Source organism: Marmota flaviventris, chromosome 9, assembly GCF_047511675.1.
Source record: "Marmota flaviventris isolate mMarFla1 chromosome 9, mMarFla1.hap1, whole genome shotgun sequence".
NCBI lineage: Eukaryota > Metazoa > Chordata > Mammalia > Rodentia > Sciuridae > Marmota > Marmota flaviventris.
Genome location: NC_092506.1, coordinates 45,835,619 through 45,859,519, shown reverse-complemented (window position 1 = coordinate 45,859,519; position 23,901 = coordinate 45,835,619). Strand labels below are relative to the sequence as shown.

At 39.9% G+C, this 23,901-nt stretch overlaps 1 protein-coding gene and 1 non-coding gene across 10 annotated transcripts in view; both read right to left on the bottom strand.

The window, feature by feature from the left end:
• Sergef (secretion regulating guanine nucleotide exchange factor) overlaps positions 1–23,901 on the bottom strand; it is a 232,351-nt gene that overhangs the window by 176,486 nt on the left and 31,964 nt on the right. For 8 of the 9 annotated variants that reach the window (XM_027942392.2, XM_071616358.1, XM_071616357.1 and 5 more), the window contains one exon: positions 4,630–4,796. The exons of the other annotated variant lie outside the window; for it this stretch is intronic. In XM_027942392.2, the coding sequence (XP_027798193.2) occupies positions 4,630–4,796 (167 nt within the window). The remainder of the gene's footprint in view (positions 1–4,629; positions 4,797–23,901) is intronic. 9 annotated transcript variants of the gene reach the window in all.
• Positions 3,103–3,175, bottom strand: Trnaw-cca (transfer RNA tryptophan (anticodon CCA)). The gene has a single exon. It is a non-coding gene; the product is annotated as a tRNA-Trp (tRNA).

Sequence of the window (23,901 nt, the reverse complement as noted above, 5' to 3'; positions counted from 1 at the left end):
ACTCTCCTCAAGTTCAAGAGTCAAATAGACCACAACACAATAATTATGGGTGACTTCAACACACCGCTCTTGCCATTAGACAGATCCTCTAGACAAAAGCTGAATAAAGAAACTATAGAACTCAATAATGCAATCAATAACCTAGACTTAATTGACATATATAGAATATATCAACCATCATCAAGTGGATACACGTTCTTCTCAGCAGCACATGGATCCTACTCAAAGATAGACCATATATTATGCCATAGGGCAACTCTTAGTAAATATAAAGGTGTGGAGATAACACCATGCACCATATCTGATCATAATGGAATGAAACTGGAAATCAATGATAAAAGAAGGAAGGAAAAATCCTGTATCACCTGGAAAATGAACAATATGTTACTGAATGATCAATGGGTTACAGAAGACATAAAGGAGGAAATAAAAAAATTCTTAGAGATAAACGACAATACAGACACAATATACCGGAATCTATGGGACACAATGAAAGCAGTTTTAAGAGGGAAAGCAATGATCTTAACACATGCACAAAGGTTTATTATAAAGGTGAAATAATATGTATAAAGTATTTAGTACATTGGCCCATGATAAGCACTGAGTAGCTCTGTATTTATTTGCTTTCTTTTATCAGGGGAAAGAAAGGTTATACCATATCCCAGCTCAGTTCACCTTTCTACTTGGCTGTCACTCTGGACCAGTAGACATTCCATCTGAGATCCCAGATCCTTACTCCTTGGATATTAAAGGCAATTAATGCAAATTAAACTCAACTGGTCAGCTATGTTCCACACAAGTGCTTAAAAGTCACGAATTGTCAGCTTAGCTCAAGGCTGTTCCTGCTTCCCCAGGGATCCCTATATTTCCCAACCAGGGCAGCATCTAGTTTAATATGGCTCTTATCTTTTCCAAGGTGAACCCACTCCACCAGCTTATAAAATCCCACTGGTCTGGCTCTCTCTGGTCCTCAGAAAAATGGATGCTCAATGGGCCAGACTTAGGTATCAACAACTGGATATAACTCCCAAACCAAATTTACCAATGGGTAATAGCCAGGAGTCTAAATCTACAGGGAGACCAGTGTATAAATACCAGCACCCCAGACACTGGAAACGAGGAGGCAAACATTAAAATGAAGCTGCCAAGAGGACTGAAGCACAAACCCACTCCCATATTGCTCCACTAAGAAGCCACATAAAAGACACACCCATTAGATTCTTAGGCTACATGTTTACACTGACCACATCTGTCACAGTACTGCACATTGTGGCCACCTCAAGACATCAAAAGCTCTCAAAGCAGAAGAGAACAGAACCAATAATTACTGAGTACCTACTTCAGGCCAAGAACTATGCATGCTATTCTCCCTAATATGTATTATTACATAAGGTATATCTTAAGAACTATTCTTCACTTCACAGAAGAAGAAATACAATCAATCAACAAATATATGAAGAAATGTTTAACATCTCTAGCAATTAGAGAAATGCAAATCAAAACTACACTGAGATTCCATCTCACTCACTCACAAATGGCAATCATCAAGAATACAAGCAAAAATGAGTGTTGGAGAGGATGTGGGAAAAATGGTACACTCGTATATTTCTGGTGGGACTGCAAATTGGTTGAACCATTATGGAAAGCAGTATGGAGATTCCTAAGAAAACTTAGAATGGAACCACCATTTGACAGTCATCCCACTCTTAGATTTATACCCCAAGGACTTAAAATCAGCATACTACAGTGATGCAACCACATCAATGTTTATGTCAGCTCAACTCACAATTGCTAAATGATGGAACCACCCTAGGTGCCCTTCAACAGATGAATGAATAAAGAAACTGTGGATGGGCTGGGGTTGTGGCTCAGTGGTAGAGTACTTGCTTAGCACATGTGAGGCCCTGGGTTCAATCCTTAGCATCACATAAAAAATAAATGAATAAAATAAAGCTATGAAAAAAGTTACCTCATTAAAAAAAATTGTGGTATATATACAATGGAATATTACTCAGCCTTAAAAAAGAATGAAATTATGGTATTTTCCAGTAAATGGATGCTTTCATGGGTAGGTAATTTGAGACTTTGAGGTTAGGTAGCAGAGGCACAGGGAGTCATAAAGTTTTTGAATCTCTGGTTCTTCTGGTAAGATGAAGAATAATTCTTTCTTTTATTATTTTTTCTAATTAGTTATACATGACAGTAGAATGCACTGTGACAAGGGCTGGGGATATAGCTCAGTTGGTAGAATGCTTGCCTTACATGCACAAGACCCTGGGTTCAATTCCCAGCACCACAAAAAAAAAAAAAAAAAAAAAATGCACTGTGACACATATATAAATGGACTATAACTTCTTATTTTTCTGGTTGTACATGATATAGAGTTATAACAGTCACATAATCATATATGCACATAGAGTAATAAGTATATGATTCATTCTACTATCATTCCTACCCCTCTCTTCACTCCCCTCTGTCTAGTCCAAATTACCTCTATTCTCCCACGTGATTATTGTGAATTAGCATCCACATATCAGAGAATTAGCATCCACATATCAGAGAAAACATTTGGCCTTTGGTTCTTTGGGATTGGCTTATTTTGCTTAGCATGATACTCTCCAGTTCCATCCATTTACTGGAAAATGCCATAATTTCATTCTTCTTTAAGGCTGATTTCAAGTCCTTGGTATAAATCTAAGAGTGGGATGACTGTGTCAAATAGTGGTTCCATTCTAAGTTTTCTTAGGAATCTCCATACTGCTTTCCATAATGGTTGCACCAATTTGCAGTCCCACCAGAAATATATGAGTGTACCATTTTTCCCACATCCTCTCCAACACTCATTTTTGCTTGTATTCTTGATGATTGCCATTTGTGAGTGAGTGAGATGGAATCTCAGTGTAGTTTTGATTTGCATTTCTCTAATTGCTAGAGATGTTAAACTTTCTTCATATATTTGTTGATCAATTGTATTTCTTCTTCTGTGAAGTGTCTGATCAGTTCCTTTGCCCATTTATTGATTGAATTATGTGGGGATTTTTTTTTTTTTTGGCATTAAGGTTTTTTTGTTTGTTTTGTTTTGTTTTTTTGTTTTGTTTTTTGTTTTGGTGCTGGGGATTGAACCCAGGGCCTTGTGCATTGGAGGCAAGCACTCTACCAACTGAGCTACATCCCAGTCCTAAGTTTTATGAGTTCTTTATATATCCTTGTTATTAATGCTCTACCAAGATCCTATCTTAAAGAAAGAGTTCAACAGGAATTCACTGCAGGGTTCACAACAGTTATTAAAAACTAAAAAATTAAAAAGAGAAAATGATGTAAATATCCAACACCCAAAGAATGGCTTAGAAAATCCCACAACCTTCTGATCAAGTAATGTGATATAGCCATTTTAAATGATCATTTTAAAGACCAAGAGGAAACAAAGCAAAGAATTTTTGACAAAATAATGAAGACTATCACTACAATTTTTGGAGTATACATATGTGTAAATGCAAAAAAGAATGTAGCTATGTAAAGGTGGTAAGATTTTGGGAGGGTTTATTATTACTATTACCTTGTATAAACTGTCTTTGTGGTGTTATTTAGTATCTTTCAGTCAAAGAGAAAGAGAAATGAAGTAAAGGCAGACTCAACCTAACACTAAGGAACACCCAGGAGAACCAGGGCTGGGATGTGAAGTAGAAATTGAGAATCGTCCTACATACCCGGAAGGAGGAGGCCAAGCAGTCCCCAGGGGAAGGGAAGCCCTCCAGGTATGGAAAGGGTTGTAATTAGTCTGATGCTAATTACAGAAGTCTCACTAGCTTATTAATTTTTTGACAGAATCTGAATGAAGACTAAATTCCTTCATTAAACCAACCTGGGTTCAGAGGCATATTTCCTGCATAGCCATTCCTCTCAAAAAACTAGCCTTTCTTTAAAGCAGTAAAGTAAAATTTAGTAACAGAAACATGCACCCTGGAGAAATTAAGCCTCCTGCCTTAAATGCAGAAATTCAAGCCATTTTAGAGAACCAAAGGGGCTTGAATAAGCAACTGAAGTACAATGCTTTGTATACTGGGAAATATAAACAGAAGTGCAAAATATTTAGCTCAGTATTAAAGCCGCCCCCCGCATCAGGTCCCAACCCATCTTTCTGATATTACCTCGTAATTGCCCCATGCTTCAGCCAAATTTAACCACCCGTGACCCCAAAACATTTTCTTCACATTCCTACCCTTATGATTCTGTTCCTGCTGTTGCACCCAACTAAAAGTCTTCTCCTCTCTTCCAAGTGTTTGCTCAAGTCTGAACCATCCTCCACAGAACAGCTCAAAGCCATATCATTCTCTAAGATCAAGCCAACCCCTGTACCCAGAATTCATTTCCCACTCCTCATAGTAGACCCAAAATATTGTATTTTTAACCTCTTTAGAAGAGTTACACACAGTCTGCCTTATGATGTAATCACCTGGGTAACTGGGGAATAGACTTTTCTAACATATTAAACCATGAGCTCCTTGGGGAAGCCACTTTAGGTTTCTACATGGAATCAATCATAATGCATGACACACAGTAGGCCCTTTGTAAACACTTTAAAGAAAGACAAGGAAAAGAGACATTTGTATGTGAGAAGTCACTTCCTACCTCAGTTGCTCCTGTAAGGCAATGCAGAGATGAAGGTGGGCTGTTCTGTGGTCTCGAGCAAGGGAAGGATGAATCTTGTTTTTCTAGTTTCCAGCTATCATGAAACTCCAATTTCCTCCCTAGTTGACCATAGTCTGCTCGGCCCCAGGTGAACACCTTGCCAGTTTCTAAAAATAAACATTATTTGAATTAAGGCTTCATTCCAGGGCTGTGATTTCATGGGTAGGTTATGAATTACTAGAGGAAGTGTGAATATTTACATTAGCACCAACTACTAGGTACCAAAAGTCTTCCTATCTTCCTGTAAAGAAAGTACAAGTATTTAAACTTTTACAGATGTGGAAACTGAAAGGTTAAATGACTTGCCAAATATCAAGTAAGTGGTGAGCACAGAGCAAGAATCAGAGGATGATTCTAAAGCCTGTGCTCTTGCATTGAATATAGATATACCCTTGAATATTACTACATATCAACTTCAACCACTCTCACAGCCTATCCACCTCTCCTCTTCTTTGCACCCTCCTCAAGCTTTGCACAGATGCCTGTTCTGAGGCTTTTGTCCCTTCTACCTAACCCAGAGTCCTTCACCCCCACTGAAGTTCCCCACACCACAATTTGTTAAGGCTTTCCTCCTAACTCAATTAATAGCCAGTTTCTTTGTTTTTTCTTTCTCCATTTTTCCCTCCACATAAGAGTCTGTGTTCCCACCCAAGCTGAAGCATGCTATCAAATCCAACTTCTTAAGAGGTTCAAAATACAGAAGCAATTCTAACAGTCCCAAGACAAGTGTCTATGTGTACTTGAGTTAAGGGAATAACAGAAGAAAGGAGAAAAAATTAAAAAGACAAAATTATTTGGAGCCATAAAAGCATTCAGTTCCCCATTACCACTCAGGATGCTAGCCAGTGCTATAGATGATAAAAGAAAATGAAGTTTGAAGAAGAAGAAATGGCCTTTCTTTTCCCAGATAAGAGAAAATTCACCAAACTTATTCAGTTGTGCCAAATGCCACATTTGTTATTTCAACACAAATCAAAATCCAATGAGGCATAGATTATTAACAGATTCTCTGCAATAAATATGCATAACCATGTGCGCTGTATAAATTCTTTATACATGTTTATTTTAACAAAGAAAAATTTTGCTTAAGAGACAAAACACAAAGTAATGCATATTAAATTCTAGACAAATCTACTACATACTCTGTGTTTGATATCAAAGCTTCATCTGGCCCACATTCAACAAATGGTTCATAGTGTTGGCTAAAAAACTACCATAGATTCATGTAGGAAATATCACAGGGATACAGGGCTCTGCAGGGATATAATTCTCAGGTTTAACATGCTTGTAGACACTAAAGTACATACTAAGGAATTCACTGGAATCTGACTCCTGGGCTTCCTCAGAACAAAGCCTATGCAGCCCACAGGGTGTCTGGTAATATTATGAGAACTGGAAGTGAGTCCACTCAGATGTACTATTTCATGCATCAGCATGTGCTATTCCTTATGCTACAGATGCCCCTTCCTTACCTGGTAAACCATGAATCAACTTTTAGAGTCCAGCTTATGTACCACTAATTCTATGAAAACTTTCTTAGCTCCCAAAATCTTCCAAGAAAGGATGAAACTCACCCTCCTTTTAGCCACCTTTGGTATTGTATTCAACAACTATGCTGCCATTTAAAAGGCTCAGAAAAGTGACCTGCTTAGGGACACACAGCTAGCCACATCTCTTTCAACTAACCCATGGTACCACTCTGCATCAGTTATTCACACTGATCCATGCCACTGTATAATCACACAACACTCTTTCTCTATTTATGCAGTATTAGACTGAAAAAATTCAGGTGCCAAGGACCCAGGAAGCATCCAAAACTGGCAAACTATCCCTCTACCTAAGCTTGGCTAGGATTTATAATCAGACTGCCTTAGCCAGAGATTCCCAAGAAGCCAAAGGATGAGACTGTTGCTTCTTAAATGACCCTAGCATTCCTCAGCTGGGAAGAAATAGAAAGCTGCTATGTGCAAGACTACAAGAAGAAGTGTGTTATCACAATCACACAATGAAAGCCTTCTTTCACATTAAGCAAAACATCTTAGAACTTTCTCTTATTGATTACTGATGTCAAGACAGGCAAGAATGCAGAATATGGTGCCACCATTATTACATCTCCAATAGCAATTCAACCATTCCACTTATGTAGCACTTTTCACCTTCAAAGCACTTTACAAAGATTAACTAATTAATCTTCATACTCTCTGGGGAAGCCACAGACATTCTAGTAGAGACAAGTCAGAAACCAGGCCAACTCAACACTCAGCCTTCAGTCTCAAGCCTAAGTTTGGCACACTCTCTGAATCTGTTTGTCAGTTTCTCATGATATACTCTGTTTCAGAAGGTCCACAGAAGACAGGGGAGACTCTTATTTCTTCTTTTGTTTTAAACAAACACTTATGAACAATCTCCCAAGTACATAGCACATTCATAGACACTATCTCAATCAATCCTTATAATTCTGACACAGAGATTATTAACTTTACATTTCAGATGAGGGTTAAATGACTTGGTCAAGTTCAAACAACCAACAGGTCATGGAATCAAGATTTAAACCTGTGTCTTCTGACTCCAAGTCCAATAACATCTACAATGATCTACACACTGCTATCACAAACTGGAAAAGCTTGGCTGATAAAACAGCCTTTTTTAGCATGTTTGAGGAGGGAGAACTAGATTGAATGGATCTGCTCTGCACGCCACCCAGCTTTCCTCACAAGAATGACCACCCTAGGAGGCCAAATAGAACTAGGACTATAACTGCTAAAAGAAGGGCATTAAACACATGGATTGTGATTTTTATAGAACTGGGAGTAAAAGAAAATAAAGAATCTACATTCAAAAATGTTCATTAATGCACTGTAGATAAATGTCTGCCTCAAGCTGAAGCATGCTATCAAATCCAAGGTTTTGCAGATCACAAATTTAACAAATGAATCTTTTCCTTAAAGAATTATATATTACCATGATAAAAAAGATATTAATGTCATCTAAAAAGTAAAGTTACGTGTCTTGAATAAATGATAAATGAGAGAAATGACAAAACAGCTCAAAATAAAGTTAGCAAGTGAAATATAATTTAAAGGCACGTCCAGTAAGAATTAACAATAACCAAACTATACAACCAAAAAAGTAACATTGCAAAAGATCTCAACACAACACAGAAAAACAGGGGACAAGTGAATAGTACTAACAGAGAACATTTACAAATCTTGGAGGAAACATTTCAAGCTAGAATTGTCCTGGCAGGCTCAAAGGAACAAGTAGCATTTAAGGTGAACTTCTGGATTAAAAAAGACAATGAGAGAATGAAAGAGGATATTGGAGGAACAGGGAAAGAGGATACACAATAACATAGAAATTGAAAGGCATAAGAGAGGAGCAGGAGAGAGAAGGAGGGTCACAGGAGGGACACTAGGAGGAAAGTCGGTGGCCACAGTCTAGGGCCAGTCACAGAGAAATGACATGCATGGGAATCTGAATCTCATCTTACAGGGGGTCTCCAAACTTGGTTGCTTGCCCTATTCTATCAGTAACATATTTTTCCACATACCAACAGATGATTATCATTTATTTATAAAAGAATACACTTGTATTTTATACATTTTTAAATGTTGAATATGTACCCTCTCTCATAAATATACAGAATAAAACATACTCAAAAAATAGAAAATATAAAAGAATGTGAGAAAAATATGCAAGAAATCTTAAGATTCTCTTACCACACTCTGGCACTTTGCCTTGCATGCTCACTTTAGGGACAATGCTAACTAAACAATGGGGAGACTTCAGGATTTGAGCAGGAGTATGGCCTGATGAAAGCAATGTTTGGAGATGGTACCTCTGGCAAAGGAATGAAGGAAGCTATCAACAATACTCTTAGCTCACACTTCTGTAACACCTGTTATGTACCAGACACTTTCTAATCATTCTCTATACAGTATTCTGTTCCTTTCTCCAAACAACCTTGTGGCACAGATATTCTCACCATGCCCATCAGGAAACATGGTACTCAGTCCAAGTCACAGAGGCAGTTATATGAAATAATTATTTCACCCAAATAATAATAATAATTATTATTATTATTATTATTATTATTTGGGTGGCTTGGCACCCCAATAGATGTGAGGAAAAGGGAACAGGAAGATATAAACACTCTAGGAGATTTCAGGATTTCAAGATTAGTAAGAAGGTGCCATTAAAAGAAGTAGATAAGTGTGTAGAGATGCTAGGTCAAGAGTCTCATAAAATCTTATTTCATTATCAAATTATTTAACTCTCCTAGGGCCTGTGCAAACATATTATCAAATAGTCAGAAGAGGAAGAGGAAGAGGAAGAAGAGGAAGAGGAAGAAGAAGAAGAAGGAGAAGGAGAAGGAGAAAGACACTGAGGAAAAGGTGAGTGGGTAGTGAATATTCCAGGGACCAACTCTAGCATCCATCCAGGGCTGTCCAGGCTAGTGGTGAAGGTGGACACTTATTTCTATCCTGTTTCAGGAAGGGGTTCCTGAAAGTGACAGAAAGATTAGAGAATATTCATATTTTATTAATCTATCCAAATGGAACAGAATATCATTGATGATAACAAAATGCAGTTAGCAGACAGAGGTGGATGTTATTTAAAAAAAAAAAAAAAAAACCTATGGTCAGACAGAGACAAAGCCACCAGATCTTTTCATTCCCTCCCCTCTATAATCCCAGGATGCTACAAGGCCTTCTAAAAGACACACACATGAGAAGGATACCCTTCTCTACCTATTAATTTGTTATATTTATCATTCCTCTGTTTATAAACACTAGTTACTCTCAGCATATTCATTCTAAGTCTTCAGAAGGTTTTGCAACTCCTTCTTTGTTTTACCAGGTAAACAGAAACTTTATAAAAAGATATTTGATGATAATAACCAAGAATTGTTCAAACACAAAACTAACTGCCTGAGAGTCATCCAGTATCATCTTTCTGGGTAAGGAGCAGGAAAAAAAGAAGAGGGCACAGAGCACAGGTGCCAGCAGTCACACCAGGCAGCTTTCCACACAAAATGTGCCATGCCAGGCTTCCACAGGCCTCCATCCTCTGTCCCCAGCTATGTCTATGATCCTACTCTGTTCACCTACTCATCTCCTATTCACTCTCCAGTTCTGCTGACTCCTCAGCATAGATCATGTTCAACAATCCCAAGACCATGAACTCTGTTCATACATATATATATTCATTAGGAGAACTATTCTATTAATGTCTGTCTCCTCCAAAAAGCCAGGTCTATGAGAGTAGGGGCCATTTTCATTCATCCGCATATCCTAAAATAATGTCCAGCACAAAGTAGGTACTCAATAAATACTGTTAAATGAATGAACAAATGATCTAACCATATCCCTACCTATAAATCTACCTACCTCTTATCACCCTACTGAACTTTACCATTAACTAGCTCTGTAATCTTTAGGAAATTATCCAGTAGCTCTAAGTCTCATCTGCAGAATAATAGCATTTCTAGTAGGGATGTTGCAAGGATATTTTTGCAAAAGGTGCATGGCATATAGTAGTAAATATTAGCCACTGTTACTATTCTCCCAAAATGAACTTCATTGCCTGTCAAGGACTTCTATGGTTCCACCCAGTTTCCACCAATTTGTCAAACCTTTTTTAGCCAACTCCCACCTAGCAATGTCTTAAGGTCAATGTCTCTAAATCAAAGATGAGAAAGAACACTGAAGTCACCATTATAGAACTGTGAATTTTTTTAAAGATTCAAGCATAGTGGCAGGCACATTAGAAGCCTCTGATGTACACGATACAAATTAATCAAAGCTAGGAAAGAAGAGAATGAAAGGGAGCAGTAGAGAAGAGAGGTGAAACAGGTGAGTTAGAAGAGAGGAGAGGAAACTTTAGCCCAAGACTCATAAGACTTGGATCCTAATTCTGGCTTCTGTAAGCTACATGGCCTTGAACAGATCCCTCCTCCTCCAGAGGCCTAGCTTTCCCATCCATAAAATGAGAGATTGGAACAGATCACTCACAGACATCCTCCAGATATAAACTTTAATAATGATGTCTAAAAATCTTTAGTGTCAAAATGAGTAGTGTATAATTTAATTTTATTGGCACCTTTGGAATCTTCAGTCTGATCAGTGTCCTAAAATAAAACATCCACTCTAATTTCAAAGACCATTCATATGGTTAATAATTTAAATAAAAATTGAGACAATGATATATCCTTTTAAATTTCTCAAGTTTCCAAAGTCATATCATGAACAATGTCACATAATAAAAGGTTTAGAGTTTTTAAGAAGTTAATACAGGAATAAAATGTTTACACATAGTCCCCAATGAAAAAGAGGAGAAACAGCTTGCAAAGAGAAGAAACAAAGGTAGGGAACCAAAGAGAATTTGTTTATCAAGAGCTGACTCAGATTAGGACTTGCTTTTAATCGTTATCCTTTACTTTAATGATTGGTGTTAATACCATCTTATAGATAAAGAGACAAATCACTGAAGTTAAATGACTTGCCCCAAATTATGCACCTAGTAAGTGGCAAAACTTCAGTAACAATAGCTAATATTTTGAGGGCACTTATTTCATGTTAGACTCTTTTACATGGATTATCCCATTTAATTCAAAGAAACACCCTATGAGTAGGCATTATAACCCTTAAAATTAGAGATGAGAAAGTTATTATATACAGAAAGGTTAAATCTTGGGCTCAGAGCAAGTAGCTGTCATAGCTAGGATGGAACCCAGGAGCCTGATACCAGAGTAGGTGCCCGCAGTCATTCTCCTGCAGAGGCCCATTTGATCTGAGCTCCACTTTTCACTTAGTCACTAAGCCTCTTGAAAAGTAAATATTCCCAAGGTCTTCCAGAGGTTGCTAAGAGTCACAGGGACACAAGCCTGGGTACAAAGAGATCCCAATTGATGAATGACTGAGTGAGCTTCATACTTGACCTATATGGCAAATATCAGGATTCCAAAACATACAGACATTCTACACAGCTGCTCCACTGTTCACCAGTGGGACTTTATTAGCTACCAAATCAGGGGCACCAGTGACAGAAGTCAAGACAGACTGCACACTAAGTATCCTCAAACTGACTGCAGGACTGTTTGCAACATGCAGGGTTGGAGCTTCCCAGACAAAAGCAAAGAGGAATCAGACTATAGTCTTCTCCCAAACTGGGCAAGGACATATCAGGATCTCCAGGCCTAGACAGGGAGCTGTCTTTACAGCCGTGCCTCAAAGCACACATGTTCTCTCAATGCTGGATGATTGGACCTTGTGAAGAGCATATTCCACTTCCTCCCTTCTGGGCCTCAGGGCCATGCTATGCTCCCAAACCAAAGTGCTGGCCATGCTCCACCTACAAAACTCCTTCATATCATGCAGGGCCCAGCTCAAATGCCACAGCCTCCTAAAGTGTGCCTTCAACTCCTAGTCAGAATAAGCAATCTCTTCCTTTTTTGTGTGGTGCTGAGAATTGAACCCAGGACTTTGCACATGCTAGGCAAGTTCTCTATCCCTAAGCTACATCCCCAGACCCAGCCATCTCTTCCTTTAAAAGCCACTGCCATGGTGTTTATACCCCTGTTTAAACAACTATTTTATTCTATGCCTCCAAATATAAGACTATCTGACTGTGTGTCTCACATTGCCTACTAACAGGTAGAGAACAGTGATTCTTTCTTATTCTCTCTATATTTTCTCCATAGCACCCAGCACAAGGCCTAACTCAAAGCAGATGCTCAATGTTTGTTAAAAGAAAAAAAAAGTAATAGGTATTGCTCTTATCATGAATTTTTACATGCTTCCAAAGACATCAGAGACCATCCAATCTAATTCCCCAAAGAGGAAGCAAAACTGAATAAAATAAATAACCTCTCAAATCATATGGCCAACTCAGAAATGAAGCCAGATGTTCACAATATTCAACAAGTAGCTATTGAGCACTTACTCTATGCCAAGTACTGTCCTAGGTACAAGAAGTCACAACATTGAACAAAACTCTCTAACAGACCTTACATTCTAAAATGGGGGAAAGAAAATTAACAAGCATAAAATATACCCCAAGGCAAATGGCTTTAAGAATTATAGAAAAAAAGTAGGGAAAAGTAGAGAGCAAGGGAGGGAGGTGGTGGCTTAGGATCAGTGTCTAGCTCCTGACTTCCAGTCTAAACCTCTTCTATAGCACAACATTTTCTTTCTTCCTTTCTCTCTCTGAAATGACACATAAAAATTGTACATATTTATTGGGTACCATGTGATGTTTCAATATATTAGCATGGTGTAATCTTCAAACATCACCTTAAAGGAAGAACCTTAAATTAAAAATCTCAGCCAACTCACGTAGAAGTAATGAAACCTGCTTTTACACTTGTCAGGACTATGATGAAAAGGCAGGCAATAAACAATAAAGCACTTTATAAATTCTTAATGCAGGTGTTAGTAACATGACTATCACTCTCTAAGCCAGTTTGCAAAGTTTGAAAACAGCCCCTGTTCTAAGGTGGCTGCTCTAGCTGAGTGCTTGGGTTTCTTGTTCCTGTGGTGATCAGTGATCCAGCAGCACATCAGTCTGCTAGTCACACCTTGAAGACATTTGGCACCCTGAGAAAAACCTTGATTGGGGTCAGTGCCTCTGCAGATGTTTCACAACTCATTTCACATTCAAACTCCAAAGCTTCTCTGCACACTTTTAGATTCTTATTAATAACACCTTAAAATGTAGATTGCTACCTAATCTTAGCTGAATAATTAAAAAATAATCTTGCTTCTCTCCCTCCCAGCAAGAAAGGAAACTATACCCAATAGGGCTTCTAGAGCTAAGAATCACACCCTGCAGAAAAACTAGAAGGAGACTCAAGTTGAGGGGTGGGGATGGAGGAGGACAGTTGAAGGCAATAAATCTAATCCCAAATGAAAATGAGATTGAAGGAAGGGAATAATCTTCCCAAGGACATTACACGTTTTGGCAGAGCCAAAACTAGAATCCCAGTTTCCTGCTTTCCAGTGCCCATTGCCTCATGGGAAGAGGAAAGCAGGAAGACAGACTACAAGGTCTTGGAGGGTAGAAACCAAGTCTATATGATTTTTCTTATACAGTAAACAGAGCACTGTTCATCTTGAGAAGAGAGCTACTGGCTTTGATTCATATGAGGACTACGAGCACAAGGTTCAAAGTTCTTTTCATTCAATTCAGCCTAACAAACCCATCAGAGTAAGAAGGGCCCTCAGAGAAATTCTTAACACATCAGTGCAGAAAGGAAAGAAATTTATTTACCCAAGGTCAAAAAGTGTGTTAGAAGCAAAGCTAAGACAAGAACCTATTCCAGGCTTGTATAACTATATCAAAATAGATTCTATTGTCATGTATAACTAAAAAAAAAAAAATTAAAAAAGAAAAAAGAGAGAGACACGAACCCAGGCCACTCTTTCTATCCTTAGGTTGGTAGAAAACTATCAGTCAAACCTGTCTAAGTTTCCACTGCTATCTTTCTTACCCAACTACCAAGGGGTTTCCTGGGGTCCTTGGCATTGAATTGCAGACAGTAGAGGTCCACACTGGCCCTCACTGCCTACGTCCAGGGGATGGCTTCTTGGATGGCTTCTTCCATCTTTTTCCAGGTTCTATTCTCTCCATCTAGAATTGCCATCCCTACCCCTAGATAACAGCTTTAATTGTGTCCATTAAAAAAGATCATCAGCAGTTTCCATCACTGTGAAACAGAGAAAGAGAGAGTGAGAAAAGGCCAAGCACTGCACCTAGCTGTTGGTGAGGCCACAGTTTCCGTTGATGATGACTCACGGTGCCCAAGCTGAAGGCTGGAGCTGGGAATTTAACTTGGGAGACTGCACAAGCCACAGTTCCCAAGCATGTCTGGACCTGCAGAAAGGAGCAAGCGGCTTGTGGCCCTTTGGTAAAAATCCCAGCACCTGGCCATGAGAGCACAGCTCCCCCTGCAGACCATACTGAGGCCTCATAGGAGCAGGAGCAGGGACAGAATGTACACACTGGAGCCACTGAATCCTGTAAAGCCTGCCAGCCTACCCATCACATACATAAACAGTTGTTAGGAAGCCAAGATCTCACCTCTGAAACCCCAAGAGATCCCCCTAGATACACCATTTGCATCCTCAATTTCCAAAAATATTAGCATTCAGTAAATGAGAGATCATGATTTAAATTTTTGAATAGGAGAGAAAAAGACTGCTCCCAAACTTTATTCACCTAGAGGCAAGAACAAAGAGGGGAAGAAGTCTATCTACCCTGGAATGACAGTTCGTGGTCTACCAGTGCAAACTTCTTGGAACATGACCTCTCAAATTTATTCTAACCCCACGCCTGGAAAATTGTCCCAGATTCTTCAAGAGAGGTAGGTATAAGGGACTTATTTCAGTCCTAATAGAGCTATTCCCACTGATATAGGACTATTCTTCTGCCCTCACATTTGGGGACCCTGAAAGGGTGATAACTGAGTAGGAGGGGTACAGACAGAAGACTCAGTGGAGGTGATGCCCATTCCACTGTCAGTGGTTTGGGGACTTGTCACAGCAGAAACAGTAATAAGTATCATCAAAGGAGGCAACTGAGGAGAATTCATTATATCTAAGAACTCATCAAGAAATGGAAGATAATCAGAAAACTTAAGAGTCCCAGTGATTTCAAAGTACGGGGCTGGGAGAGGCTTGAAATCAAAGTCCATTGTGGAGACTGAAGGGTGGTGTGACAAGTACCAAGGGTTCATTCAGATGGCTCATTTGGCAATCTGTGGCCTCACAGTATGGTAAAAGAAGAATCTGTAGGGCACTGCCACAGTGGGACACCTGTCTTTCCCTTCCACATCTGCTAATTTCCATTCTGTTCTGCTCCCTGTTCCCATTTGACTTTCAGACCTCAGAATAGACACCCTTTACTAGCAAGCCACCTGCCAAGAATCTCCAAGCCAGCAGTGTGACTTGTGTGAAGACCTAATATGGTTTAAGGCTATCCCCACAGAGTTCACATCTAGTCCCACCAAAGACATGAGAAATAAAGCTATGTGCCTTCATTGGAGAGGCTGACTTTTCCATGGCCAGGGACTGGGAGAGGCATCTGCTGCTCAGGAGTTTTCATCTCATAGGCTCAGCTCCAACCAAATCAGCAAAGCACTGTTACTATGGACCATCTGCCAGGACCCGGAAACAGCCCTGTTACATAAAGGGGCTAGGATAATGAAATTTATTAAACTGGATCTTTCCTCCATAAAGGAGACAAAACATTTTAAGTCTGTGTTTAAAGGGGCAATGTGGAACAGTAGAGAGGCCATGGACAAGGGACCCAGTGGGTTCTAATACTGTTTCTATTATCCATTATCAGTGAGACCATGGGAACAAATCATCTCCTCTCCCTGAGCTTCTATATTCTCAAACTTCAAATCAGGATGATAAGGTTCCTTAAAGCATTTAAATTCCATGATTTATTATTATTTTACCAAAATGACAAAAAGTAAGCTTACCTTGATATTAATTTTGCACTACAGGGTTAAATTTCTAAAAATAAACAGTACTTTCATATCTGTGGGCTTAACAGAGAAAAGTAATAAGTATAGCCATTGAATCTAGGACTAGCTGGAGGAGAAGGTACATAGAGGAGAAACTAAAGGTCAGAACCTTCTAGCAACCCACACAAAAGAGGCCCTACTAAAACTGAAAATAAGAATTTGGTCAGGATTACAGTGGCATATGCCTGTAATCCCAGCTATTCCGGAGATCAAGGTAGGAGGATCACAAATTCAAGGCCAGCCTAGGCAACCAAGTAAGATTCTGCCTCAAAATAAAATCTAAAAAGGACTGGGGAAATAGCTCAGTAATAAAGCACTTGTCTAGCATGCACAAGACCCGGAGTTCCATCCCTAGTACTGCATTAAAAAAGAAAAAAAAATTTTTAACTGGGAGCAGTACTAGTAACACCCTGCCTGTGCACACAGTACTTTCCAGTTTACAAAGCGCTTTCACATCCATGACCTTATTTGATCGTCTCCACACCTTCACAGTTAACAAGGTAACACTGACTCTCATTTCACATTGTACAAAGTTACTAGATGGATTGAGCCTATGTCTCATATGCCTTCAGTTCCCTGTATAAAATATGGGAGTGAGCCTTACTTGACAACATTTCCATATGGATTCAATAGATAGTGTTTGTAAAGCCCCGACAAAATGTCTGGCACACAGTGTCTCTTTAATAAATTAATTAACCCCTTCCTCACATATCTCCATCTCATCAGGGAGGTGTAGGAAGAAGCCCCAAAGCTGCTCCTTTTTAGGCCCTGAAGAAATGCTTCAAGATGAAATGTAATATGATGGCTTCCTAAGTGACTACAAGATAGACCAATGAGCCAGATGACTCTAGTCCCCACCCATCTCATGGATTTATAACAGTCACCCAGTCACTGGAGGAAGGGGCTACACCCTGAGTCCAGAATACCTCAATGTCAGCCACAGAGATGAGACCTGGAGTAGAAAGCAAGCATGAGCCTTCAACAGAGAAGCCTGCAAGAGCCACCCTGAGTCAGGGTCTCCCTTTCATTTTTCATGATTATCATACTTTGTCCCCCACAGAAACCTTCAGTGGCTCCTTCCACTACTCACAAGGACTCACTCCCATTAAACTCAGATGTTTCCAGGCTATTCTCATCATATATGGCCCAGGTCAAGTAAGCTACAACAGGGTACACTTCCTACTTCTATAGCCTGGCTCACAGTATCCCTTCTGCCTGGAATACCCTCCTTTCAGTTCTGCCTATGCAACAACAGTTACTAAACAAATTGGAGAAGGAATGAAGGAAGGAATTGTAAATGAGTATATCACATAATATACCTTTGCAAAGCAGAAAAATTAGGGATTATGATTCTCCTTTTACAGATGAGGAAATTCAGGCCCAGAGAGGTGCTCAGGATGATATAGCCAACAAATTGTCAAATTAGAACTTGAAACTAGCTCTTCAGGGCTTGTTTGTAGTATAGGGATAACCTAGGGCCTAGTACAAGTGCTCTACAACTGAGCTACGCCCCCAGCCGTCTTCAGGGCTCTTTTGACCACATCAAGCTTCCTGGTAAGGTAAAAGTCACTCTCAGATTGAGAAAGAGCTGATTCTTCCCAGATTCCTCAAAATGGGCCACTCTCCTTTTGGCACACACTGAGAGCACTTTAAGGAATTGGCTGTCACTATGATTATTGAAAGCTCCCGCAGGACAGGCAAGGTCCCCTGAGAAAGGGCAAGCACAATGTCATCTGTCAAGAATCTAAAAGTGATGGCAAAATTATAGGCTGGTCACTTAATGCTCAGTTTTAGAGAGCTCCTAGAACAAATCAATCTCCACCAGGAAAGATGAGGATTTCTTGAATGGAAATTGAGCTCTCTGCCAGGGACCTCTGAGCCCTTCCCAGAACCATCTTGTGAGTTCAAAGCATGGCTGGTGGCCCCACTCATTGTAGACAGACAAGGAAGCCAAGGACCCAAGGCAAGGTCTTGCAGACAGGCAGGGACAATGTTGACTTAAAACACTGGATCATCAAACATTTTTGTCCTTGAGGTTCTCTGTCCTGGCCTTCTCCAGCAAGGTGGGAAGAGGGCAGAGCCATAAGCCTGGTCTCCTGAGCACAGCTACTAGAGATGGCATAGTTTCCACATCCAATAGCTCCAGCTATTTCATGCCACCAGCACTCGCTGAGCCTTTATTCTATGCCAGGAGATCCAGAGCTGAGTGAAACAGTGAAACAGATGAAAACTGCACAAGGCTCCCACTCAGTGAGGAGAGAATGGCAAATAAGCAATAAATAATGACACTATGAGTTCAAGCAGTGAAAACTGCTATAATGGAAAATAAAATCGGGTAGGGAGTAGATTGTGAGAGGTGGCCTTTGGGAAGAAATCAACAGAAGGGAAGCAGTAGCTAAGTAGGAATCAGAGAAACAGCATCCCTGCCAAAGAGAACAGCTAGAACACAGATCAAGAGAACATGCTCACCTTCTTTGTGAGGGCTTTTCCAGCCACCACTCCCTAACCCGCTCCATAATTACCTGCTCCATCAGGCACTGCTTCAAAGGCCTTTGCTTCAGCAGCCCACCACAACTTCTTACAAGCTTTCATCAGGGAAAAAAGACAAAATATTTGTTCCACTCTGCCCTAAAATTTAGAGGACTCTGTTAGAGACTGAAAGTATCCTACCAAAATTAGGGTTAGGTTAGGTTGAAATTATAACTCCCAATTTGATGGTATAAGGGAGTGGGGTCTTTGGAAGTTGACTGGATCATAAGAGTGCAGCCTTCGTTAACAGGAAGTGTGCTCTTATAGAATGGCCTCCAAAGAGTTCCCTCCCCTCTTCCACTATATGGGAGAAGATGGCCAACTATGAACCAGGAAGCAGGACCTCACCAGAAACCAAATCTAACAGTGCTCTTATTAAGACTCTCCAGGACGGGCGCAGAGGCACACACCTGTAATCACATTGGCACACTCCTATAATCTCAGTGGCTCAGGAGGCTGAGGCAGGAGGCAAGTTGAAAGCCAGCCTCAGCAATTAGTGAGGCCCTAAGCAATTCAGTGAGACACTGTCTCTAAATAATACACAAAAAAGGGCTGGGGATGTGGCTCAGTGGTTGAATGCCCCTGAGTTCAGTCCCCAGTACAAAAAAAAAAAAAAAGACTCTCCAGGCTGTGAGAAATAAATTTCTGTTGTTTATAAGACACCCAGTCCATGGATCTTTGTTATAACTGTCAAAAATAATACAGTTACTTGCTATATTTCCAGTGAGGTCACTTTGAGGGGAGGTAGCATGATGAAATTAAATGAGTATGAGCTTTGACATCAAACCAGTAGGGTTCAAGTATCAGCTTTCTTTAACTAGCTGTTACTTTAGAGAAGCCATTCGGCCTCTTTGAACCTCAATATTATCCAGAATGTAAGGAAAGTGAACTTTACCTCAGAAGGTAATGAGGAAATCTGTAAGTGGCAGTACCAGTAATATATAGTGTTTGCCAAAAATTTGTCCCCTGCCCAAATCTGACTCCCTTGGGAATATGAAAAACATTTTTGTGTTTGTTCAACCAATTATGTTAACTCACATCTTACTGCAACATGCCTCTGACAAGGCTTTAAGCCTACCTACTAGTTGGATGTGCAGGCTAAAGGATGACCCCCAATTCCATCCACAGCACAACCTGATGGGAGGCCTTGACCTGGAACAAAATGGCCACAGGGAGGGGTGAGGAGTTGGTCAGAGCAGAGGGAAGCTAAAAAGATAATAGGTGGAAATCATTAGGATCAGACCCTCAAAGAAATCAGGAACAATGTCCTTCCTATCCCATCTCTAGCTCACCTAGAGAGGTTCCAATTTGTCGCCCGGCTCCTAGGTGGGATAGTAAACTGAGGGCCAGTCCAATTTCAATTCTTCTCACAAGAAAGCACTATATGGTATTGAGGTCTTTTCAGCTCTGACCTTGCAAGAAAGCCTATGGATGCTGGCCCTACTCACCTCCTCCCCTAAGGCTGTCTGCCTGCCCATTGCTGCCATCTGGTGGCCCTCCAGACCTTGCTGCACTTGGCTTTGGGACAAGCCCTTTATCCAACATACCCACTTCACAAAGGGTGAGTCTTGTTTCTGTTTCAGGTAAGACATACTTTGCACTTCTCCAGACCACAGATCAATGGGTATTCATGGCAAAACACAAAAGCCAAAAATAACACCAGATCTCCATCTCTTGTGACAGAGATGACACAACTACAGCTGAGAGACTGACCTCCCTGCCCAAAGAGAGGAATTAACTTGCCCAAGGTCATGCAGCTACCTGACTTCCAGGAAGTGCACAATTCCCCTCTACCACAATGTTTAGGTCTGGTGGGCACCTGCAAACCAAAAATAAAGTCAGCCCACAGCCTAGGTATCAAAGTCTCTGGAAGGTGGGAAACAAAACTGTCAGCATTCCTTGCAAACCTCAAGAAATGTAAAGGCATGTCATATAAACAGGCCAACCACTGCTTGCAAGAAATTCACTAGAAATAACAAACTGGGTGTGCCCAGGGAATCTCATTAACCTTGAAGGCTATCATTCATTAAGATCACCTGCAGGATCTTCCCTAAACAGCCTCCAAGCTACCACCACAAGCTGGATCTGAGACCAGAAAGAACACCAGGCATGGAAAATACATACTAGAGTCACATCCATGTTTGCATGTACTCTCCCTACCAGAGATGAGCTCCTTGGGTCAGGGTTTTATCTTTTCTTCTCTATCTCCAGGCCTCTCAAGGTCAGTTAAGGTATATACTGCTAGATCCCTTAGGTTCCTATCCAATCTTAGGAACTGTTCACTCTTTCTGGACAAAAATGATTACATGCTGGCTCTATCTGTAGCTATCTTCTGCACCTATAATGCAGACCCTGAAAGAATAATGCATGACTTAAGTAGGTCACTTGCCTGTCCTGACATCTATCATCTCACACCTACAACACATTGAGAATATTACTGGGTGATGTTCAAAGTCTTTTTTTTTTTTTAATTCTGGAACCCTAGAATCTGAAACCTGCAGACAAATCAAGGATATTCTTCACCTGCAGATAGAGCAAATAACAAGGTGGGAAGGGGTCGTAATCAAACAATGCTTCCCTCTAGTGGTTTAATATGCTTTCTACATCCTGCCAGTTCACATCACCATCAATGAGCTCCCACTCCATTCCAAACCTGAACTATCAACAGCAGAAATCGCCTTCTCTGAGCCTGAATTCAGAGAAGCCAAAGAGAAAGTAAGGAGGCCAGGCTCAAGAATCCAATCAGGCCTCTCAGCTGGTTCCACAAAAGTGAAGAACTTTAGGAACAAATTTATTTTGAAACTCAAAGAAACTTTTGTGACCTCCAACTCCCCTTTTCAAAGGAGGAAACCAAGGCTCAAGGATGTTCAGAAGGTCATCAAGCTGACTCATAACTAAGACAAAAATAGATACCCACTTTCCTGCCTCCTGCTACACTCTCTTGCCTCTTTTCCATGAGACCTCTCAACTGAGGCTCATGGAAAAGACTTGTCAAGGACATCTACATAGGAATGGCTGGAAAAGGATCCATAATCCCTAGACTCAGGGGAAAACCATTTTAATTAATTGTAAAATAACATTTGTGAGGGACATAATCAGATTGCAATTACATATTTGGAATAGAAAATAAAAAAGAAAATTCACTCATATCCCACCAAATATACTATTCACACACTTTTCCTTCTATTATTTTCTATACAAACATTCTTTCTTTAAAAAAGAAAAACAAATTAGGAGTTAGAGTGTAGTAATTTGTAATCTGGTCTTTTCATTATCTGAGGAGCCTATTTCTCTGTCACTAAATATTCTTCTAAAACATTTTATATAATGACTATATATTCCAACATATCGTTGTACCACAATTTATTTAACCAATCTCCCTTGAGTTTCATTTATCTGTCTTTGTTTTTGTCCTTATAAATTAAGCTGCAATGAATGACTGCATTATATTCATCTTTGAATACATCCATGATTATTTTCTTAGGCCAGTTGTATTTTTCATAGGACAGAATTTCAGAACAGAAATGGCCCAAAAAGTTCATTATGTTCACAACATCCTATTGGCCAGATGGGAAAAAGCAAGCCAGGGAGTTTAGTGTATTGCCAAAGGACAAAGAGAAAACAACGGAACCAACTCTCAAGCTATCCACCTATTAGAACATGACCTTCCCAAAACCTAACCACAATTTCACACTGTTCTCTGACCACTCTCAGCCACAGTGACCTTTCCTTCTCCTGAAACCTTAGAGCTCTGGATGTCTAGGCGACTCCTCAGGACCCATGCCACATTTTGATTCTTCTACTAAATGTTTAATTTTGTTCATCCAACCACAGTTTCCTGAAGGTAGCTCTGATTTTATAGTTCCCTGTATTCTACAACACAATACTATGTGCACATAGATAAGTGTTCTGCAAATGGCTGCTGGAGGATCAAACATAACTAAGAATTTCTTTATTCATTGCTTGGAAGAATGTAGTGTCACTGGCAAATGTTGGGAAAATATGCTTCTTTGAAGCATAAAAGAAGCTTAGTTAATGAGTTAGAGCATTCTGAGAAATATATAAATTGGATTTATAGTGGGAGGCTTGTGGAAAAAAGACCGGGTTCAAGTTTGGCTCTGCCCATACACATAGTCCAGGGAAATGTAGTTTACCAATGAGGGACTCATCTGAGGTAAGCATAACATTCATCTTGCCACCTTCATATAATGTGAAAGCACTTTATAGTAATAAAGATGATCCATCAGATTATAATTGCTGTCTGTGTTATCATAACTAGAAATGCAGCTACTTCTATGAATTCTCGAAGACACCTCCTGACCCCTCACTCCTAGGCATTATCTCAGTTTCTACTCCACACACATATCCACTAAGGGAATCTAGGGCTACACCCTCCAGGTAAGAAGCAGAGCTTTCCTAAAGCATAACTTTTTATAAGGAAGGAATCATCATTCCTTGTCAGGTTCCTGGATTTAAGTTTTAAGTCATCCACATTTCTTCGTCATCCCTAGAGAGAACATGAAAAGCAGAAAGAGGACTGGATGGAGAGTCACAAGACAAGTTCTGATCCTAGCTCCTTCACTCATTACCTGTGCCTTCCCCTGCTTAGTCCTCAGCTTCCCCATCTCCAAACCGCAAGTAGTCAGGCCATTAGAATGTCATTATTGACATTCTAAGGATCCTAAAATAAAAACAAATGACTCTAGTAATAAGCAAAACATCCATTTCAGAGTAGTCTTTGGGTTCTGTTTGACTTTCAATCACTGGGTTTTAAAAGTCCTAAAGAACAAGCATCATCAATTCCAAGGCACCTACTTTAAATAGAGCCCATGAGGTCAGAATCTCCCTGGGCTCGGTTGAGGTTTCATGATCTATGGTCCCAAAGAAGATGGAGTAATGTACACTGTCACCCTATTCTGCAAAGGATCTTGGCCCCAAAACAGAAAAATCAGCATTAGATATATTTATAAACTCAGTTTAGTGTGAATCAATGGCTGAGCTTGGATTTCACTAATGCTCAGACATCAAATACAATAAAACATTTCTTAGTCTGTGACTTCTGAAGAAAGAAGATAGGCTCCGAAGTAGTCCTTTCCACACATACCATGCAATTCCTCTCTTTAGAGAAATAAAAAATATTTCATTCAAAAGGT